This window comes from Chlamydotis macqueenii, chromosome 7, assembly GCF_036417535.1.
Source record: "Chlamydotis macqueenii isolate bChlMac1 chromosome 7, bChlMac1.mat, whole genome shotgun sequence".
NCBI classification, from domain to species: Eukaryota; Metazoa; Chordata; class Aves; order Otidiformes; family Otididae; genus Chlamydotis; species Chlamydotis macqueenii.
In genome coordinates, this window is record NC_141562.1 from 7511526 (window position 1) to 7532898 (window position 21373).

General features: G+C 42.5%; 1 protein-coding gene across 2 annotated transcripts; it reads left to right on the forward strand.

Annotated features, from left to right (window-relative positions):
* Positions 1-169: 169 nt before the first annotated feature.
* On the forward strand, positions 170-16447 carry RGR (retinal G protein coupled receptor). Of its 2 annotated transcripts, none has more exons than XM_086752442.1 (7): positions 170-309; positions 2995-3151; positions 4800-4921; positions 12653-12806; positions 13339-13456; positions 15003-15116; positions 16048-16447. In XM_086752442.1, exons 1-7 carry the CDS (start codon positions 231-233, stop codon positions 16189-16191), a joined length of 888 nt encoding a protein of 295 aa, XP_086608568.1. In that variant the 5' UTR covers positions 170-230; the 3' UTR covers positions 16192-16447. The 2 variants fall into 2 exon arrangements, with proteins under 2 accessions (XP_086608568.1, XP_086608569.1); XM_086752443.1 differs by having other exon boundaries at positions 225-309; positions 3052-3151.
* The last annotated feature ends 4926 nt before the right edge of the window (positions 16448-21373 follow it).

Here is a 21373-nt window from a genome sequence, read left to right on the forward strand (position 1 = left end):
GGGGGAGTGCGAGTTGATGCTAGTACCATCATTAATAACATTCTTGCGGGGATTGTAGCAGTGGGAGTAAAAACCCCAAAGCTTTTATATAATAATAAGCATGTGTCTGCACGTGAGCTGCTGCTTTAAGAAGCCTTGGGCTAGTGGAAGAAGGGGGATCCAGGGAAAAGGCAGCCCTACAGCTATAGCAGAGGGCAGAGGTTAAATCTGTTGTCATTTTTATCGCCAGTATGGTCACTGCGTACCCTCTCCCTGAAGGCTTCACTGAATTAGAGGTGTTTGCCATCGGCACTGCCCTGCTGGTAGAAGGTAAGCTGGGTGTGGGACCTCAGCAGCAGTAAGATTTTTGCCCCTGTTATTCCTGGTGGGAGGGGGAAGGAAAATTGAAGCAAACAGCAGCATTTGCGGTATGCTGACCCAGACCTATGGTGGTTACTCTGGCTACATCACCAGTACTTCTGGTGAGTAAATCAGGGTGAGCTGCAAGCTGTTTGCAGTAAAGATCTGCTCAGTATACACAGCTGCCCTACGGCGAGGAAGTACTTGCTACTTCACTTTCTTATCAAGAATTTGGGATGTTAAAGTTTGTTGTTGACTTTTAAAAGGAGTTTTATCTTCCTTGGGGGAAGGATGTTGAAATGACTGATGATCTCTCAAGAAAATTGGGCTGCTTGTTTTGTGGGCTGTGACTCCCGTCTTATAATCAAAGCTGATGGGTCCAAAACAGCCTGTTAACTGTCAGCAAACAGCCAGATTGCATCGGTAGCGCTGCAATTAATGGCTGCTGGGTAAAAGTAACAAACAGAAATATACTTGCATGAGATTCAAAAGCTCTCACGGTGTTAAGAAGCAAAATAGGAGGTAGCAGACCGTATGCATTTAAAGTAGCCAAAGTGGGCTTTTCTTAAGGCATGTGCCACTTTGCTGAGATACTGCAACAAAACCGTGAACCTGTATCTACCCGGCGGCTTGCAGCTAGGATTATTTTGGTATCAGTCACTGGCATCTCTTCTGAGCTATACCCCAGTCAGGGCCTGGAACCCCATCCCTGCGTAGTGCTGTTCAGCTGGGGATGCAAGAACCGTGGGTCCAACAGCAGAGGAGGAGAAGCTCTAAGCACCATCAGAATGGGATAAAAACTCATCAGCTCACCCCCTGAGCACAGAACATGGGAGAAGGGAGGATGCTTGCCCTCTCTTTGAAGGTGAGCTCAGCAGGAAGGCAGCATTGTATCTGCCTGCAAAGGAAAGCTGGAAGAGCTGTGCCAGAAGCTCTTCCTTGGAAGAGAGAGAGGGAAGAAAAAGCTTCCAGTCTGCCTAAACAGAGAGTTCAGGGCTAAACTTGGCCAATCTGCAGGGCCTGGCAGGTCCTGGCATGACTTTGCACTTTGCTACCGAGGGGTGAGAAGCAGCAAGAGGACAGGGACACCATCAGGTGCTGGCTGAGCCCAACTGCTGGAGTTCTGCTGGGGAATGGGCAGTTGTGATCCCACACCCCTGCCAGCCCCCACCTGCTTCTAAGTGCAGCTTGCAACAAAGTTCTGGGGAAGAAGAAAACCTTGCATTCACTGGACACATTTGCTGTTCTAAAAACGAAAACTCAAAGCTATTTTTTTTTTTAATTTAGTGAGCGCTCTATTTGTACACTCATGCTGGCCTTCAAGAAGGCAGAGTGCAGTGAAGCCTGGAGCTTCCAAAAACAGGAGAAAGACAGAAAAAAATTATACAGTAATAACTCTCCAGTTTTACTCTGAGTATGGTCACAGCATACCTCTCCTAAGGGCTTCACTGCATTAAGGAGAGTTGGCAGCCGTTTCACTCTGTGGGTGGGAGGTAAACTGGCAGGGAGGAAAAAAAAGAACAGCAGATCTTGAATGGCTCCAAACATTTGTCCTGGAAATATTTTGTTATATGTTGTGTAATGAAAGACGCACATCAGCTGTTACTATGGTTATGCCGTCAGCCATTAATGCAATTAAGGCAGGTCCAGGATTTCTGACTAGACAAAATCATCCATCTTATGTAACAGCAGAATTAAAACAATGAGCATAAGTAACTACACTACTTTACAGAATTAGGGGATATGGAATTTTCTGCGCTACATCATTTCTCTTTCCAAGAAGAACACAAAGAAAAAGACGAACTGCCTCTCATCTGAGACTCAGAGATGGGATGTTGAGTCAGAGCCTCATCAGAGCTAAAATAATTCAGGTCATCTTGAAAAGGACATTAAAGGACGAAGCTTAAGTTTAAACCAGTGAAGAATGGGTTTCAGGGCGGCACAGCTCTGTGCTGCGTGAATAGCTGGGGTTGCTTGGATGCTCCTCTCTGAGGACCAACATTAACTTATTTTTTTTAAATCTATCAGTGACTGCTTTTTATAATTAGATTATTCCTTTCCATGTATAGTCTGTTGACGAAGGACAGTAATAAGATTGAGCTGGTGTGATTCAAGCACTGTCTGGGTTAGCCTTAGACAAAAGCCCAAAGGGAGGCAGGCTGACCAAAACAGGGCCAAGGGGTTTCTATGTTTAAACACAAAAGAGTGTTGCAATCAATATTAAACACAACCCATTTCTTCTCCCAAAGACAGGCTTGCAGACATATGCACCAGCAGCACGTGCTGGCTGCCAGCCCCTCTGAAGTTGCCTACCCTGCATCTCCCTTGCTCTGACCCACGTGTCCCTAGATGGAGCCTGGCAATCAGGTTTCTCTATTAAAACAAAAGGTAGAATTAGAAATAAGATTAAACCATTTCTGCTCCACATGAGTGGCCATATCCCTGATGCAGTTTGAAGCACTGGCTTCAGCTGTCACCTGTTACTTCACTCCTGAAGGTCTTTGTAACCTGCATGCAGACTGCGACCACTACAGATATATTCCTTGCGCATGACTTTCCACAGTACTTATTGTTCTCTCATTAAAGAAAACAGCAATATTATTGGAGATATTTTCCATTTCCAGTTGAATCACACCAAACAATTCTCTATTTCAGCCCTGCTTGGTTTTTGTCTGAATGGCTTGACAATTATTTCTTTCCGAAAAATCAAAGAACTGCGAACACCCAGCAATCTGCTGGTTCTCAGCATCGCACTGGCTGACTGCGGGATCTGCATCAACGCATTCATCGCTGCCTTTTCCAGCTTCCTAAGGTATATCTTCTTTTTTCCCAAAGGATGCTCAGAAGAACCACATGAAAATTAACAGCTTAAGTCCTAAGAGGTCAAATTAATTAAATGACTCTTTCTAGTACACCACCTAGCCAACCTTCTCATTCTCTCAATCTGAAACAGCAGACTGAAACTCTGTATAGTTCTACCAGGCAAGCAAAAAAGCAGACTTTATTGGGTATGATCACTGACAGGTTATTAGACTGATTATAGAAGACATTTAACCAGACAGCTTTACCAGCGGTTATAGTAGAAGCAAAACACTAGTAGTACATTTTCATCTGACTAAACCTCTAGATTGACCCCAAATTCATCTGCAAGTCTTTCTGGTTTGTTATGTACCTTTCCATTAAAGCACTTATTTGAGAAGTTTGCGGGAAATGAAAATACAGATCTGTTAGCGGGGAGTTCACATCACTTATGACGCATTTGATTTTCCACATTTTCACACGTGTCAGTCGTTTAATCAGAAATCAGAAACAATACCAAGCATTTTGGTGAGTAATTACAACAAAAAAAATCACCAGCAAACCATACTTAAAAAAACCTCACCACCCTCTAAAATAGCTAATGAATAATTCCACTTAAGTAGCATATTTTTAGACCCTGGAAATACCTTTAACAGAGAACAGAAATACATTTCAAGACAGAATGTGACCATTTTATTCTCTCTTAATGGATCTAAAAACATTTTTGCAAATTAATAGGCCAATAATAAGCTCCAGTGAGGCCTTATTCTACTCTATTTTACCTCCTGTACAAGTCACTCTTGTTTCAGACACTTATGTTTCACTGAAGTTGATAAAGATGCCATTACTGAACCCAAGCTGAAAAGCTAAGGTCAATATATCAAAATGAGCGTGGTTTTAACAATTGCAGTACCTTTTCCTTGAAGTGGAAGCAGAAGTTTCCCAGCTTCCAAAGAAGTCAGTTGTCTCCTGTTCAAAGGGACTTGCAGGGGTAGTCTCCTAATTAATTACATTGGTGTACTGTAAATACATAACAAAGGACACTGCTGAAGATTTCCACCTCACAGTCAGCTTTATGAGCATAAAGAGTCAGGTTAGATGAACATAGAGAGGAAAAAAAGCCATGGCTCCTTGCGGTGGGTGATCAGGATACTGAAGGCGTATGTCAGCTACAGTCTCATGGTTCTTTTCATTCTATGTCTGCAAAGACATTTGGAGGCCTCAGTCTTGCTATCAAGAGTATTTTTATTTGATGTGAGCTTTTGTACTGTGTTGCATGGTGAACATGGACTTTCCAAAAGGTTATTACTCATCTGCTACTTTCATATATTGACAAATTGGCTGCTCCCAGTGGGTGCAGATTTTTAAGATATGGATAATTGGATGAAATGTAGATTTCAAATTTTAAAAAGCCCAACTTTCCAACACATAAATGCAAGGTTATACTTTCTTCTCCATGTTAAGAGTAAAAATAGCTGTTGTACTGTATCAGACACCACAGCAAGATAAATGCCAACAAACACCTAAAAGCAACCACAGTAACAACTTTCACAATGTTTCTCAGACGCAGAAAGCACAGGCTACCATTTCCCCCTCTCCGTTAACGCAATTTCCAAACCTTTTTCTGTCATTTTCTTAACATATTCCTTGTTTGTTGACAGATACTGGCCCTACGGCTCTGACGGCTGTCAAATTCATGGATTCCAGGGCTTCTGGACAGCACTAGCCAGCATTAGCTCCAGCGCTGCTGTCGCCTGGGACCGGTATCATCACTACTGTACAAGTAAGGGCTACCATTTACCTAGCAGCCTTACCCAGACCCTGCTGTAAGGCAGCTTGCTTAGATTTCAGAGAATCAAAGCAAGGATATATTTATTATCTGCATATCGTATATGTAAGTTTATTTATCTTACATGCTAGAGAGAGCAAATACAAGCAATCTCTCCAAAGGACCTGCTCCATACAGGGAGCACTAACCAACAACCTTCAGGAGATATTTCCTCCTCCAGATCACATCCAAGTCCTGACCTTCTTGCCATGCTTTCACTTTCTCCCTAAGTCATCTTCAGTGTCCCAAACAAAATCCAATTCCCCGTACTGAAGAAAAATCTAAGCACCTTGGGCTTCCATCCAACACCCTGCTGTGTACCAAACAGATCTTTATACTCATGCAGCGTTTACTAATTACAGATAAATTTCATGTAGCTAGAGAGCTGCCTCTGCAGTCACAGCAGCTGGAACGCAGCCCGCAGCAAAGCACTTCTGCGGAGGTATGGTCAGGCAGACAGAGCTCAGCAGCCCCGATGTGCGACACACAGGCACTTTGGGGCACAAGAGCGATTTGTGGGGTTTGTGCTACGTTCCAGGCCCCTCATGAAGACTGGAACTCAGTACATTTGTTCCCAATCAAGGAAAAAATTATCTGCAAGTTTCAATAAAAGTGGCAGAGCTATATTTAAGTACTGATAAGAAGAGGAATATGTTATTTTTCTTCTCTTAGTGAAGGTAATTTTTATTTGTTCTTGCAATTTAGTTTTTAACTAGCTCTGACACCTTAGCTGGATTTAATTGAAATCTAATATTAGACAGGGAGATCAATGCAGGAAAATAAATTTGTGGACTTATGAACCTTATTTAGGTGAGAAACAGAGATTGACAGAATTGTCAACTATATGGATTCATAGAGATAGATATGCTCTGTCTTTTGTCACAGAACTACCTCCAAAACTTTGGCAGTACTGGATTTGTGCATTCACACAGCATGAGTGGAAATTTCTGCTGAATTAGGGTGCTGAGCTGGGTTTGGAGTCTGCGAAGACTGCTACGATTTGTGCTGGGAGTCCAGCCATGCCCCAGCCACCAGTGCGTATGGGGAGAACAGGGGAATAACTATTCTCTTTATACAGAAATTGGAAAGCACAGCAAGGGGCATTATCATCTGCCATAAAACAAACTAGCAGCCATGTGAGCACTGGAACGGGGAAAACCTGCTTTTTTGTGAATACAGTATACAGGGATTATGTTTGCTTTTGTTTAACGAGATAGACTTGTGCTGCCTGCTCCATGGGTGCTTTCATGGGGCCTCACCTCTCCCCAAACACCAATTTTCACAGTAAATGCAGCAACTTAGCACCTGTCAGTCCTCACTTCCCTCTCTAGTTTACTTCTAAGTAGCAAATGTTTTCCAAAATTATTAGGAAAGGACTGAGTGACAAACACAGGGTGTACAATCTCATGGCCCTCATTAGGAAAAGGGAAAGATGCATTACATGAAATACAAATTTATTCTGAAAGGGTATGTTAGCACTCCGTAGTGCTAGGAATGCCCAAATCTGCACTGTTTGGCCATTTTGGCAGTTGTGTGGGAGTTCTGCCACCTGGGAGAAATGGATGAAGGCCTCCCATGCAGATCTGCAGCTTTCACATCTCCAGCTAAAGCCAGGCCCTTTCCAGAGGAGTGAGGTGTCCAGAGCACCACATGTGACCACACCATTCCCCCCAAAAAATTGTGTCCCTTTGGCAATGTTGACAGACAAATGCAGCCCTCCTTTTCTTGTGCACAGCTTGCTGTGACACTTCACAAAATATATTCTAAATGAAAGTGTAAAAGTTAGCTGGGGAATAAACCGCTGAGCTGCAGCGCTTCACTCCCCTCTGCCGTTAGCATCCACGCAGCCTTTCAGGCATGGCCTCCGTATGATTAAAGCAGCAAGAGGTAAAACACACCCAGAGCACACAGCAAAGATGTTCACTGTGATGACCCTGTTGAGGGTGGAAAGGTTGCCAACTTTTTGTTCTGCAACTTTTGTCAATAATTCAGCTCAAGCAAGGAAATGTTTGGTTTTTTTCCATGTCTGGACAAAGGCCCCAAATAACGCCGGCTCTAAGCTAAATCCATACCAACACCCTTTGGACACTGAAATGTGTTTGGAGCTAGAAGAGTAGCATCTGTATTTTACAAAAGAGACAGCCTGAAATGTCTTTCCTTGTCTGCGGAAAGACATTTCACTCTCTGCAACATTGACTTTAATGCTTTCATGTCACGCGCTCCTCCAGTCAAGAGCACACGGCATTAAGAGCGCAGGCAGAGAGACCCGACGGGCACAAGCTTCTTTTCTTTGCTCAAATTGTTACTTACTGATGGCCAAACATTGCTGCTATTACTGAACATTTTGAACAAAAAAAAAAAACAAAACCAAAAACACAGAAGGTTTTAAAAGCTCATGCTCTGTGGCTATTCCATTAAAACCAGCCACTTCTAGTTTCATCCTTCACATGCTGATTGTGAGGAAGATTAAGTCCTATTTCATAGATCTGATACTCCAAGCCTACAGGCGATGCTGTGTTCTCAATCCATACATTAAACTCCTGTTGACACTGGCGCGAGTTGCATGCCTGTACAGAAGGTACAAAATACCTTTGCCTAAAAAACAAAGCTATCAACCTTTTATCTTCATTTCCTGGGAACTGATACTTCTTCCAGTCTCAGTTACACCATCCCCAATTTTTTGTTTTGTTTTTCTTATGTCCTAACAGTTTCTGAGAAAACCTTTGATGTGGCATTCCTCAGCTTAACACTTGATTATCCACTATCAATATTTTTGAGGAAGAAAGAGCTGATGAGAATGTGAGAAATTACTATGATGATGAGAAAATACAGGAATTTTCAGCCTTTCTGGATGCTAACACTACAAATACGTTCACAAACATCCTGAAAATTAACCAAGTTTTGAAATCTGGAAGTCAATACAAGCCTCAGTGACAAAGTGCTAGCCTTTAAATTGTATTGATAACTAGACCTGTCACTCATCAGAAAACAGGTTGATATTGATTGGCATATGGAAGAAAACAGTACGATCACCACACATGACAGAGAAGCAGGTTATGGAGAAGGAAAGGATCCTGGATAGTTTTTTTCCTTTCATAACTACGGCATACACTTATAGTTTTAAAAGGAAAGAAAAAAGTCTAGGAGATTTTACACATGCATTTAAGAATTAGGGTGAAATGGAAAATCTGAAGTGATTTATGTCAGTACTTTTTTCAATATTACAAGAAAAAAGATGAACAAAATCAGCAGGGATTTCACAGCAGTATTCAATTTCAAGAAGTAGAATTGCAGTGAGTTTTATCTAATCCTTAACATTCAAGGAAATCTAGGTTGTTATATCAGTATTCAAAGATTACCAAACTACCATTCGCTCCAGTTGCAGCTGTCAGCTCTGTCAAATTAGGAGCATGTCGTTACCTCCTGTCACACTTACTGCAGCCACCCTGCCAACACTTCCTTCATCTGGTCTTGCACCTGCATCAGTTTTCCCTGACAAAATGCCAGTGTTTATACAGAGCTTGCGTTTTCACTGAAGCAGGGGGTAATCACCAAGACAGCTTTATGATCATGGAGAACCACAGCAAAAAAAAATGGAGTAAGAAAATTTCTTTATTAGGTTATTTTAAAGAGCTTTTTCTAATTATATGCACAAAATAAGCCATTATGCAGTAAAGCTTTCGTATTCCTACAAAAAAAGAATACTTGTGAGCACCAGTGAGTGGTGCTTTTGGCACTGCAGGAGTAGGCACCAACACCTAATTTACTTATGACTGATAAATATTTTCCCTTATAAGACTTCCAGATATTTTTGTCTTTTAAAAACTTTGACAATTTAAAGTGATGCATGCCATGAAGTCTGGTACATGCCATACTGTTCTGGAATAGATCAGCTATTATAACTTGACCATTTGCAAGAATGAGGAAAAGGGACTGGGTTTTCCCGTCATCGTAGAAAATCCTGTTGACCTTTTGTTTGAGAAATTCCTTTTGAACATCAGCCTGAAATCTAGTTGAAAGGTAGCCACTGTGTCAGAGATGTATTTTTTGCCCTTTCTGTGAAATGTTTGACCAATTTATAAATCTTTAAAAAACCTAAATTCATAAATGTCCCCACAGACTAAAGATGGAGAAATAGTTTATGATTATGTCACTAAAAACTGGCCAGCATAACCAAAAGGATTGTTGCACACTCTATCTAGCACTTCCTAAAATTCAAGCTTTTGACATCACAATTTTAGTAATCTTTAAATGATGGGGAGTTTTTGTTTAAGAGTGACCTCCTCCTATTCCAAAGCAATTACAGAAGCCATTTAAAATCTCCTGCATTAATATTTCACTGTATGGAAAACAGAAGCTTCCCTCTTGCTTTTCAAGGAGACAAAGCCAGAGCACAAGAGTAATTAGACTTAATAGGACCAAATTACCAGCACTGGGCCCTGATCGGGAATTATAACCTTCAGCATATGCTGAACTCCATACATACACATTTAACTGAATTGGGACTTACGTGGCTATTACATTAAATTTTATCAGGCCAAAAAAGGCATTTAAGGTAGAGCAATGGCCTGCTCTGCACAAAAGCTACTGAGCTGCTCCCAACTTGCTCTCTTGCTGTCTGCCCTCTCACAGGAGGATATTTTTGCCATGGGAACAGAGCACGATTCTTACACTGTTCTTGCACTGAAAGTATTTTTTCTGAGTAAAACTAAAATAATATAAAGTTTGTTTAATTTTACATACACACATTTTTAGGTACTTCTGATGTGTCATTAAATGTTTTATGGATGGTCAAGAGGCAGTTGATTTCACTAGGACTATTTCACCATTCTTCTCCTTTTGCAAAAGGCCAAATACAGAAGGAAAAAAAATAACTTTCTAAGTTCTGATTCTCTCCTTTTCTAGTGTCCAAAATGAGACTCCTTAAATGTGAAGAGAAAGAACATATGAATTCAGCCCCAGAGATGAGCTTCCCAAACACAGGCTGTTGAGACATGTCTGGTGCCAGACCCCATTATTGCATGGTCCTTTTATTCTACATCTCATAAGAAAATGGGGTTCCCTAACACCCATAGAAAAGTAACTAAAATAAACTTTTTCTTACAGTTTTTCATAGAAAGCAAAAAATTAGAAAAACAAAGGAAAAGGAAGGCTAATAGAAATGGAGAAGTGTCATCTGGCTGTGCTCCCCATGGCCCTGCCAGGCACGAGGGCCTTCCCGGCTGCAGCAGAGGGGGAACTGAGGCAGAGCACTGCCAGCCAAAAGCACGGGCAGTTTTCCCCTAGAGTGTCCTATAGGCTGCACGCTTCCTGTTAACAAATTAAACATAGAAATCTTCATTAAAGCCATTCTTGATAGAAAATATTTGAAAGTCATTTGAGCGGGATGCCTCACAACTTGCTTGTTGCCTGCATGCGCCCCAGCTGGCAGCACATGGGGCTGGAGGAAAGATGTGGCACCAACAGACCGGGCACTGGGAAAGACCCCGGAGGTGGTGGTGGGAGCCAGTGGTGCAAGAGCTTCCCCTGCTTTTCTGTGCAAGGCAACAGCAGGGAAGGTGCAATTTCCACCAGCCTACTCCCCCGCCCCCAAATGCATGCAGGTAGGTGGATCAGCCACCCTCTACAGCGCAGGCACCCATGGGCTGCCTTCAGCATGCCACCAACGCTGTCCCAGCGGCTGACGCCAAATTTTGCCAATGCAAGGATCTTTTCCTTACATGCAAAGATCCATAAGGGGCAAGTGTGTGGCTAGGACCCAGTGATACTAGAGTGCCTCAGTCTTGGCCAACCATGTTTTGAGACCTCCAAGGTATTGCAGTAGTCCACGAAGGGAAAGGATGAGGTGGAAAAAGAACAAAGTTTCTGCCACAAGATACCACTAAAATAATTGGTATTAACTATTTTTTTTATAGGACTTGCAGAGGAACAAAAAAAACCCCAAGATTTTGTTTGGTTTTTTCAGAATATCAGGAGGGCTTATCATTTACAAAATTGTACTCCCAAAGCAATAAAGCTAGTTTGGGCATGAGCTTGGGTTTAAAAGCAGGACAATTCAATTAATCATTCTTCATTAATAATTATTAAAAAATAAGGGTTTAAATGACTAAAAAATCAATAGATTTTTTGGTAACTACCATATTGAAACATTGAGTATTTAAGAAAAAGGATTTTCTTTACTTTTTCCTTGGTATTTAAATTGCAATGTGTACACCTGTCTTTTCCCATAACTAATTTTTTAACACCTGCACCAAACAATTTTTCCAAGTTGCTTTTTAATGCAATTCAAACTCTAATTATTTTCCCTGCAGAACCTCTGGGAGACAAGAAAAAGGACAGAGGTAGAATCAGCATTCCCATAAAAGAGCAATTTCACTAATGCACCTACTTTGTTATCATTCTTTACAATAAACAGGGACAGTACAACACCTAATAGGTTCTGTAGAGTTTGCGGTCCTTCCCAGGGCTGCTGCCTCGTGGGGATCTCCAGCAGGTGTGGCCCCCGCACGCTCTCCCCCCACAAGTCAGCCACGTCTGATCCCATGGCAGGGCCTCACCTCATGCGTCTCACCTCCAGTCCCTCACCTTTCTGAGAAAGGTCAGAATTGGCCTGAATCTTCCTAGCCTGCTGTCAGGATGCTGCTGTTAAGGGCAGACGAGAAGACTGCTTCCCAACCTCAGTGAAAATTGCATCATTACTTCTCCCTAATGGGAGATTTGATTAGAAAGGAGCAGTGGGCAAAATCACCGTGCGCCTTGCTGGTGCAGCTGGCGTCACGGGCTGTTCAGCATGGGCATGATTACGGACGTTAGCCCCGATAACAAAATTATCCAGGCCTTTTTACACGCAAGCAGCGAGGCTAACACAATGCCCTGCAGCAGCAGGGAAGCCTGCCTGTCTTCTCCATGAAGAAATACTTCTGTGTGTTCTGAAGGTTACAATCCTTCATTTCTTTCATTGACTTATTGCAATAGAGTTTTATGGAACTAGATGAGATAGGCACAAGTTTTATTATAAAATTAGGAAAAAAAATACTAATGCTGAGCTTCATATTTCCTGTTCCAGGCTAAGCAATGATCTTAAGGGCAGAATAATTTGACCAGCAGTATTTTTAGAACAAGATCTGTTGCCAGGTTGCATATATATATTTACATATGTATTGATGAGCAGCGATTTCAGAACAGGGTATATCCAATACCCGCCCATGCCCTGCCCTCCTGGCAGGGCAGGAGAGATGTGGGCAGGGGCTGGGGAGTGTGTGCAGTCACATTTCTGATCTGCCCCATGCCCTGCAGCGGGGCTCCAGTTCTTCAAACACTATTTATTGCATTGCTCTGTGCCTTCTAGTCTCTGCCTCATCTGAATCTTTAAACACATTCCCAAAACACAAGAATATAATGTTTGTAACAGCAGCCGTATCTGCAGTGTGGTGCAAAGCTGAGCAGCAATTCAGCATTTGTCTAAGTAAAGCACATGAAAGGGAAGTACAATTCGCTGTTTCCTAAAGTTTAAAAGCTTCCTTAACATTTTACGCAAGGTTGATTCCTCCAGACTCAGGTCAGCTTCAGGCTACAACACACAGGCAACTGCTTGTTTCTGCCTGAGCCCCGGGGCCCCACAGAGCCAGACAGCTTTGCCCGGTGGTTTTGTTCCGGGTGTGGAGACCTGCTTTTCTCTTCCCACAGGGAGCAAGCTGCAGTGGAGCACGGCCATCGCCATGATGGTGTTTGCGTGGCTGTTTGCTGCCTTTTGGTCCGTGATGCCCTTGCTGGGGTGGGGAGAATACGACTACGAACCCCTCCGAACCTGCTGCACGCTGGACTACAGCAAAGGGGACAGGTGAGGGTTGGGGCCAGCTCCCACCGAAGGAGGGTGCAGGCTGCCATTCCCCGGGGTGGCCTCAGCAGCATGCCAAAGCCCCTGGCTGCTGGGGCAGATCTCCCTCCACAGCGGCTGGGGCAGGGCAGGCATCACCCAAGGAAACACCTAAAGTCAGCTTCCTCCATGGGAGAGGCTGACACTCCGGTTTCTGCTACTCCCTTACTCCTCGGTCATATATAGGGTGCATCTTCTCTGAATTTTCTCCTTCAGAATGGTTTTGTTTTTATGCAGCCCAGCACTGATGTCAGAGTAGGGATGCTTGCATTTAAAAACCAAAGACTTGTGATTTTCTGCAATACTATCCATCCCACACACAACAGCATGGCACAACTTAACCGGCCTTCAGCAAATGCTGCGCCTAAAGCATGTTGACAAAATTGGTTTTGGCAATTTTAAAAATACAAGTCAATGAATATTTACAGCAAGTTTACAGAGATGCCCTAGAGAGGAATTAACAACCTCTTTTTTTTTCCTTTCTCACCCTTTCCAGAAACTATGTCACGTTCCTTTTTGCTCTGTCCATTTTCAATTTCATGATCCCAGGCTTCATCATGCTGACAGCCTATCAGTCCATACACCAGAAATTCAAGAAGAGTGGGCACTATAAGGTAAGAAAGCTTCCTCAGCTCTTGCAACTGTGTTGCCTTAATAGGGCTACAACCAAGGAAGTCCTCAAAAAGCTGATTTCTTTCACAGAGGCTTTAGCTCAGCTCCTCCTGTTCTAACTGCTCAGTGTTACTTCAGTAGGAGGGTAGCGTAACACAGAATGGGACCACCCAGAAAGTCTGTGAAAACCCTATCCTTAGAGATGTCAAGCTTTGACCAAACAGCCACACCTGCCCCAAACTACTGCTGTAAACAATTCCCTGTCCAAGGAGGGGTTGGACTAGGGACTCTAAGGATTCTCCTCCACCGACACTGGTCCAACTCTAGTCATAAAACATGCAGCACGCAAAATATTTGCTAATAGCATATCAATATTTATCCAGGGGAACTTTGCTCAGGAAGGATCATTATTTCCTGCGTTGCTACAGGCTCTGAGCTCATCGCTGAGGAAGTCAGCCAGAACTGCAGCAGTGCAAGGAAAGAGGCAGGCACCCCATGGGGGCAGAAGGGCCTTCCTAAACATGCCGTGTTTACACTTGGCTGAGGAAATTCAGAAGTCTTTATGAGCTGGAAACAAAGGAATTGCTCTGGCATGACAGGTTTATGGGAATGTAATGTGGTGATTACGAGTTGTTTCCTTAGGTGCAGGCTATGCAGTCTGGGGCACCACACGTGGCTGGCGGGCACAGCCCGACCCCTGCACTCATTAAAGAGAGTCAGTTCTCAAGGGGGATGTTATACTGGCAAAGAGGCAGCCAGGCAGACTGGTTTGTAGCTGACTGGAATATATACATGTGCCCTCTACATATTTCTCAAACAAACCTCAGTGTCCATTATTATAATTCTGTTACCTTTTGTTTCAGTGAGTTTATGCAATAGCATGCCATTTCTTTCTTAAGAAACCGTTCTGTGGTTGTGCAGACTAGTTTCAATGCAGAAAATTTAAGAATTAAATTATCACTTCCCTATTCATTAATATTTATAAGATACTTGGGCACAGCTGGCCATGAACACCATGGACATGGCCCTAGCATGAAGGACACAGGAATCCTACTACCACAACACAGATGCCACTGCATGCATCTGTTGCACTGCCATAGTAGTGGCTTCACATAGTTTATTTGTTTGCAAGACCCTCTGAGAAGTCAGCAAAATATCGTTTCTTTTTATCTGGTTTTAAATTCACACATGCCCTCTCCCTTCAGCAGCAGTTACTGGTCATGGCTTCAGTCTAGCCCACACACACATTCAACTGATCTACCATAAGGCGTTTTGTCGCCTCTGCCCAGGAGCAACTGCCACTCCCCATCAGGACCCCTGGAACAGGGCTTTGGGGCTTGCTGCACAGGCAGCCGTCGACGCAGAGGGAGCTGTGCTCACACACCTCTGACATCGACAGCAAAGCAGCGATGATACGGCAGACCCTGCTGGCTGATCCTCTCCCGCTGCTGAACACAAACCACGGTCTCACAGGATCTGTCCCATCTGCTTGCTTGCTGCAATGTGTGGTTGTGAAACACAAAGGAACGTATTGCTCTTGTTTTTCAGTTTAATACTGGTCTGCCTTTGAAGACGCTGGTCATTTGCTGGGGTCCCTATTGCCTGTTATGCTTCTACGCAGCAGTTGAAAATGTGATGTTCATTTCACCAAAATACCGCATGGTACGTCTGTGCCACCGGAGGGAATCCAAACTATGACATTCTTACTCTCCTCTCTCCTTTCCTGTGGAACAATGCCAATCTAGTCACAATTGGGTTTATTTATTATAACATATATAACAAGTAGATAATTTCCTCAAAGCATTCTATTTGTCTACCACTTTTAAAGCAAAACAAAGCACAGTAATGTAACAGACATTGCTTTGTTCAAGCAACAATTTAGGAAGTCAGGGATTTTTTTCTTCAGCAGTCAGTTAGAGGTCTGCAGCCTGTACTGCTTCATGGTTTGTAGGTGCTTTTTGTATCCTTCCCAGAGCCAAGTGCTAGCCCAAAACTTTCAATTTTGAAGAGACTGTTTGTCTCATTCATTTTTCTAATGCTTTTCTTGCCTCAGGGAAGCTGCAACTGATGACTCTTAAAGTTACGCGGCCTCTTATGCTGCCTCCCTTTTTCCCATTTTTCTATGAGTCTTGGCTCCAAAACTGCCTCTGGGACTCAGTAATATCACATCAAACCTTTCAACTTTAATTTAGTCCCCAAAAAATCAGCCCAATTTCAGTCACCAAATGCATTCCTGTACTTAGGTGTTCAGTATCCCACATAGAATGTGTTAGCAGTATTAGCCCACTTATCCAGCAAGAGGTGGCCACAGCACACCCTTCTCTCCTCCTAAGTGTCTGTGTTCACTTTCAACTGAAATATCCCAGTATCAGGCAATGCTGATCTAAATTCTTTCTCCTGGAGACTTAATTTCCTGAGCAAAGGCCTCCAACTGACCAAATTGCTTTTACTTCTTATCTCTCTGTGGGGGTAGCAAGCTACTGCTGTCGTAGACAGGCATTTGTTCGGGAACGGGAAACCAAGCCTCAGCTGAAGTTGGCCCATTGGCTCCTCGGTGCATTCTTCTATTAATAAGTATTGTGTCTCACGCCAGATTCCTGCTGTTATTGCCAAGACTGTGCCAACAGTGGACGCCTTCATATATGCCCTGGGGAATGAGAACTACAGAGGAGGAATATGGCAGTTCCTCACAGGACAGAAGATTGAGAAAGCAGAGGTTGATAACAAAACTAAATAATCCATTATGGCATTAAGCCAAATTAATGCAGGTACCTCACTGAACGCAAAATGGTAGAGGAAACTGTGTGCTTTCTCTGATATGTACGTGCAAAGGTGGTTCCACATTGGAAAGGCCGTGCATTGGCTATAAGCAATGAAATACTGAAAGCAAGCCCTTCAGATAATCGTCCAAACCATCACGAGCTGCTTGTCAAACAAGCTGCCTTAAACCTGTGTCTTGTTTTCTATGTCACTGCAAATAAACTATGTGCTGGAAAGCATTTATTGTCCTGATACACTAACATAAAAGCTCAGCAAATTAACTGAAGTAGGGTATTCATTTATCCAGTGAGACCTCCTCAAATCAATCTGTGCAGTTTGTCCATATGGTAACGTCTGGATTACTAAAAGATTAAAGGAGTATCCACTATCACACCACATGTCGGTATAAATAGCTTGTTCATCTGAACAACGCATTTTCAATGCGCCCAAAATGGGAGTTCCCAAATTTCCATGATGAATCTGCCATACTAATTCCATAAAAAACACTTCAGTGGGCATTTTACCCCAGTAAGGAATATTAGCTTGGCTCCTATTCAAATGAATTAGTGTGTGACATTCAGCTTTGTCACACACTAAACTGCACCAGATTTTGCAGCTGCTGCTTACCAGGACAATCAACAAGCACATAGTCCATTCTAAAAACATTTGTCTTTTTATTGAACACTGAGCAAAAACTAAAGGGAGGTATGGGTCAGATTCTGTTCTAAAAATGTCATAAAAATAAAAATTAACTTCACATCTGCCATTAAATGCTCTACATGAGTGAGAACAATCACTGAATCGGTTGTGACTAAAGAGTCTGAGCAATTAAAAAGCCACTCATTTTATCATTATTTAAACTATTAGAAATGTCCACTTTAAGTGTTGCTCATGTTGCCTAGAGGATGAACAACTGTCAGTTGATGTTGCCTGTTGCTACAAGATGTGTCTCAGAATGACCCATTTGCAAAAAAAAAAAAAAAAAAAAAAAAAGTGCATGACACACAGAATACAAAAGATTGTGTGTACAAAAAGCCAAACATAATTGCTTCTAACAGGGATCATATGGTTCATTTCCAAGCATTGACTATGAAAGAGCGTTTGAAGCTAACCAAAGAAAAAGCTGATCTGTCCCTGTGATGCCTTCCAACATATCAGAAGGGAAAACAGGTGTGTAGAGCTACAAAATGGTAAGGAAAACTGGTTGTGTATTGGTTACAAAAGGGTACATGGTGCAAATCAGTGGGTAGAAGGGACGTTCCCCTCACAGCTAGAGATAGGAAATAAATGTCATTTTGTCACAAGTTAAGTGGCAGGATCCCATTCAGAGATGTGCTTTGGGACTTGTGAGGCTCAATCTAGTCACAAAGTGCCTGACAGAGCAGTGAGTAACGCCATGACAAAATTATTCAGAATAATCACACCCAAAGCTGACAGCTAAGACTTACGTCTTAGGTATACATAATATTAAGTGAGCAGGTGACAAAATGTTTGCACTGATAAGTGCAAAATAATGTGTATGGGCACAAAATTACCTTTAAGTATGTATCTACAGTGACAGGCTCTGAATCTGCAATTATCTCTCAGGAAAGAGACCTGGGCAGATCTTGAAATCATCAGTTCACTTGTCAGCAGGGTTATACTGACAAATCCTAGCAGAATACTAAAAAACACTAAAAAAAGGAATAGGAAACAAAAGAAGACACAGGGTCATACCACTTGAAAGCCACTGTGCTCAGACTTATTGAATAGGGTGCATAGTTTGGGTCCTTCCAACTCACAGAGGATACAGATAAGTTAGAAAAGGGCCACAGGGATGATCAAACATAAGGAGAAGCTTGAACATGGCAGGGATGAAATGAAGGAGAACCCTGGCTCAGAAGAGGTAGCTGGTGAGGAGACTAGACACAGCTTTACTGAACCAGGGCTTCAGGGGCTGTGAAGACGGAATGATCATCTGCTGCTTCCAACAGCAGAAGAATGATGGGACACGCAGTAGAATTAAATTGAGCTGTGTATTTTCTGAGGTTTGCAGTTTGAGGAGTGTTCTTCATGTTTGCCTACTGAAACCCATTATAGCTTACATATCAATATTGTAATAATGTAATAAATAACAGCTTAAGACATTTGATTAGGATCTGAGTCCCCTTTGGTTTAAAGAGAACATACCTCAGTTAGCAACTCATCTCAGTCTTTGGCTCTTAGTCGATTTTCAGATTGATTTTTTACTTGCTCTTACTGTAAACCTTTTATTGTGGGAGTAGAAAGCAGCAGAGCTGTTTCATCATTCTGTTGGACAGCTACAAATTTTAACATGCCTCTGTTCAGGTTTGTGTATTCTTTTTCATATTTGATTACTGAAAGCTAGTGATAGGTAAAGCTGAATATCATTACTTAGTGATATTGAAGCCTGGAGAGGAACAGAGCCTCTGTCCTGAGCAGCAACCAAAGCTGTCCTCTACAGCCACACTGAAGAAATGCAAGGTAACAAAGTCACAGAAATCTTTCAGACCTAGGGATGGTGCAAAACTTACAGATGTGCTTTGAAGAACATGGGATGTGTAGTGCTATAAATTGAGACCACAGCAGAGGCAGTACCGTGCGTTATGGTGACATGAGAACGAGCTGTACCACCCAAGAGGGGCCTCCCACAGCTCTCCAGAGCGAGAGCTCACTTCAGGTGATTCCCTGTGCCACAGCATGTTGCACTGAGGAGTTCTGAGCTCTGGTTGCTCCCATCTGCTCAGAAATCCCACCTGGTTTCACTCTGCACGTCCAAACCTAAGGATGTAGATAAAACCTGAATCATTTCTCCTATCATTCATCTCCATCCTAAATACTTTAAATGAATGCTTCATAACCAGTCAGGCCCATAGCTCTCCCAGCCCAGGGATTCCATCATACAAGAAGTTACAAAGACTTGACTGAGTGAAGAGAGGCAAATGAAGCATTTGAACAAACTGGGTGAACTTAAACACCTCCTCTGTTCTGGTTTGAAATGCCTCGGCTGCTGACTTCCTACCAAAGAGTGGAGGAGGTGAGGCTGTTCTTCGCTCATTTATTGGATCATGGATAATCTCACTCTCTCTGGAAAAAAAAGCAAACAAACCCTTCCCCACCAAATAAAAACAAAACTGAAATAAACATAAAAGTTTCCAGGAACTGATCACCGAGGCAAAAGTCCCCTTCTAGCTATAACTAGTTCTCACCACTAATTTATCCACAAGAAGAACTGGCTGATGACCACTAATAAGTGCACCAACAAGCATGCTTTGTTTCTTTCAGAAAAATGTCTGAAAGCAAACTGCAGTGCATTAAGAAGCCCAGCACATGCTTCCAGTTAATTACACAATTTATCCTTAGTACAGGCAGCCTTCACCACAACAGTGCTGGTCCGGTGCCCTCTAGCACTGCTGGTTGCCCAGACCTTGCCAACAAAGATCTGCTACCATCCTGATAAAGCCTGTCACAACAAGATCCTGTATCCTGAGTAGGTTATGCAGAAGCATGCAAAATCCCATCATGTTTTCACGCTCTGGAGAGTCCCAGATGGCTGAAACCAGGATTTATATTACCCTAACCAAAGTACAGCCCAGAGGGTTATACACTGTCTGCAAAATGCTCCCATATGGATAGTATCCCACCTGCTATCCAAAAAGAAAAACCCAAAAGAACAAAAAAGGAGAAAAGTGTAACCCTTGGATGCATTTAGCAACTCAGCTTAAGCCAGAACAGCCAACCTGAACATCAGTGATTTATACCTGTCAGTAACTAAAGGTGACAGTGTCTACAATGTACCCACTTTTAAAAATAATTAGATGGCACTTCAGGCTAGCTATTGCAGCCCTTTGTTGGGGAGGGTTTGGACAATTATTCACAATCAAAACAGAAGAGGAAAGTGTGTCTCTCCTTAGGGTTCAATTACTTGATTCAGTACCCAACCACTCTTAACACACGGTGATCTGTAGTATTATACCCAATGTTGCCAAACCACCCTGCTATCCCTTGTACAGACAGTCTAATTCTGCTCATTTGTGTCAGAGGGAATATTTTGACGGACTGATGAAAAACAGACTTCTGAAGAAGAAACGGAAGGCAATTTTTCCTCCTTATCCCTAGACACAAACAGTATAATTTATTCAGGTTTTCTTTCAGCAGACAGAAATGCCTCACACCTTAAATAGCATCTCTTGCAGTCCTGTTTTCAAGGCTATTAAACGCCCACGACTCCAAATGAAGTTACTGTGCCCTCAGGAACACTGCAAATCAAGGCTTTGCTGACTCAGCTTCCCTGCACTGCCCACACATCCTACGGTTCAATAAAAGGGAGTTGAGGTTTTTCTGCGGTGCTCATTGTTCATCTGCTCCATACATTTTCTAATGTATTTTTCCTAGCACCTCTTGTACATTTGATTGGGGCATTACAAACCAATTTAGGAATAGAGTCGGGAAGAATTTCCACTGTTCCCAGTTTATCATCATACTATTTTGAATTGTGTTACTGTAAAACAATGAAATGAATTCGTTTTGTCACCACAGGGGAAAAAAGGATTGCCTAATTCCTAAATATGGCCCCAAGTGCTAATGATTGGTTTGGTTCAACAAGTTGGGATACAGAGACTAAAAGTGTAATGTTAAATCCTTATAATACGATGACCACAAGTGTTAGTCACAAGTACTTACCCTTCCTGTCACATCTCACTTGAATTCCTGTTCGTGTTTCACCTGTGAGGATGGCTAAGTGGAGACTCACACCTCAGCCTATGATATTGAGAGTTTGCGTTCTGGAGTTAAAATGCAAAAATCTTTGGTACCATCTGCCTTGTGTATGTATTTGCACTTAGAGATTATTCATCAAAGGACTACAACCCATTGTATTGGACTGTATGAGCTACCCTAGAGAGGCTGACACAGTAAATACAGGCATTCCACCTTCTGCAGAGATAAAGGGAGGATGGACCTGTTGCATTAAGATCATAAAATAATAAGAATTTTTAAATGGTGAACAGACATGCTCACATGTCTATTTTAAGTATTGTTTGGGAATTTGCTAATGTAAGGTAATCTCTTGTGTATCACTAAAGGATCCAATAATACCACCAACACAAAACACAAAAAAAAATCTAAAAAGATCTCAATAAGATGCAAGTTTGAATGAT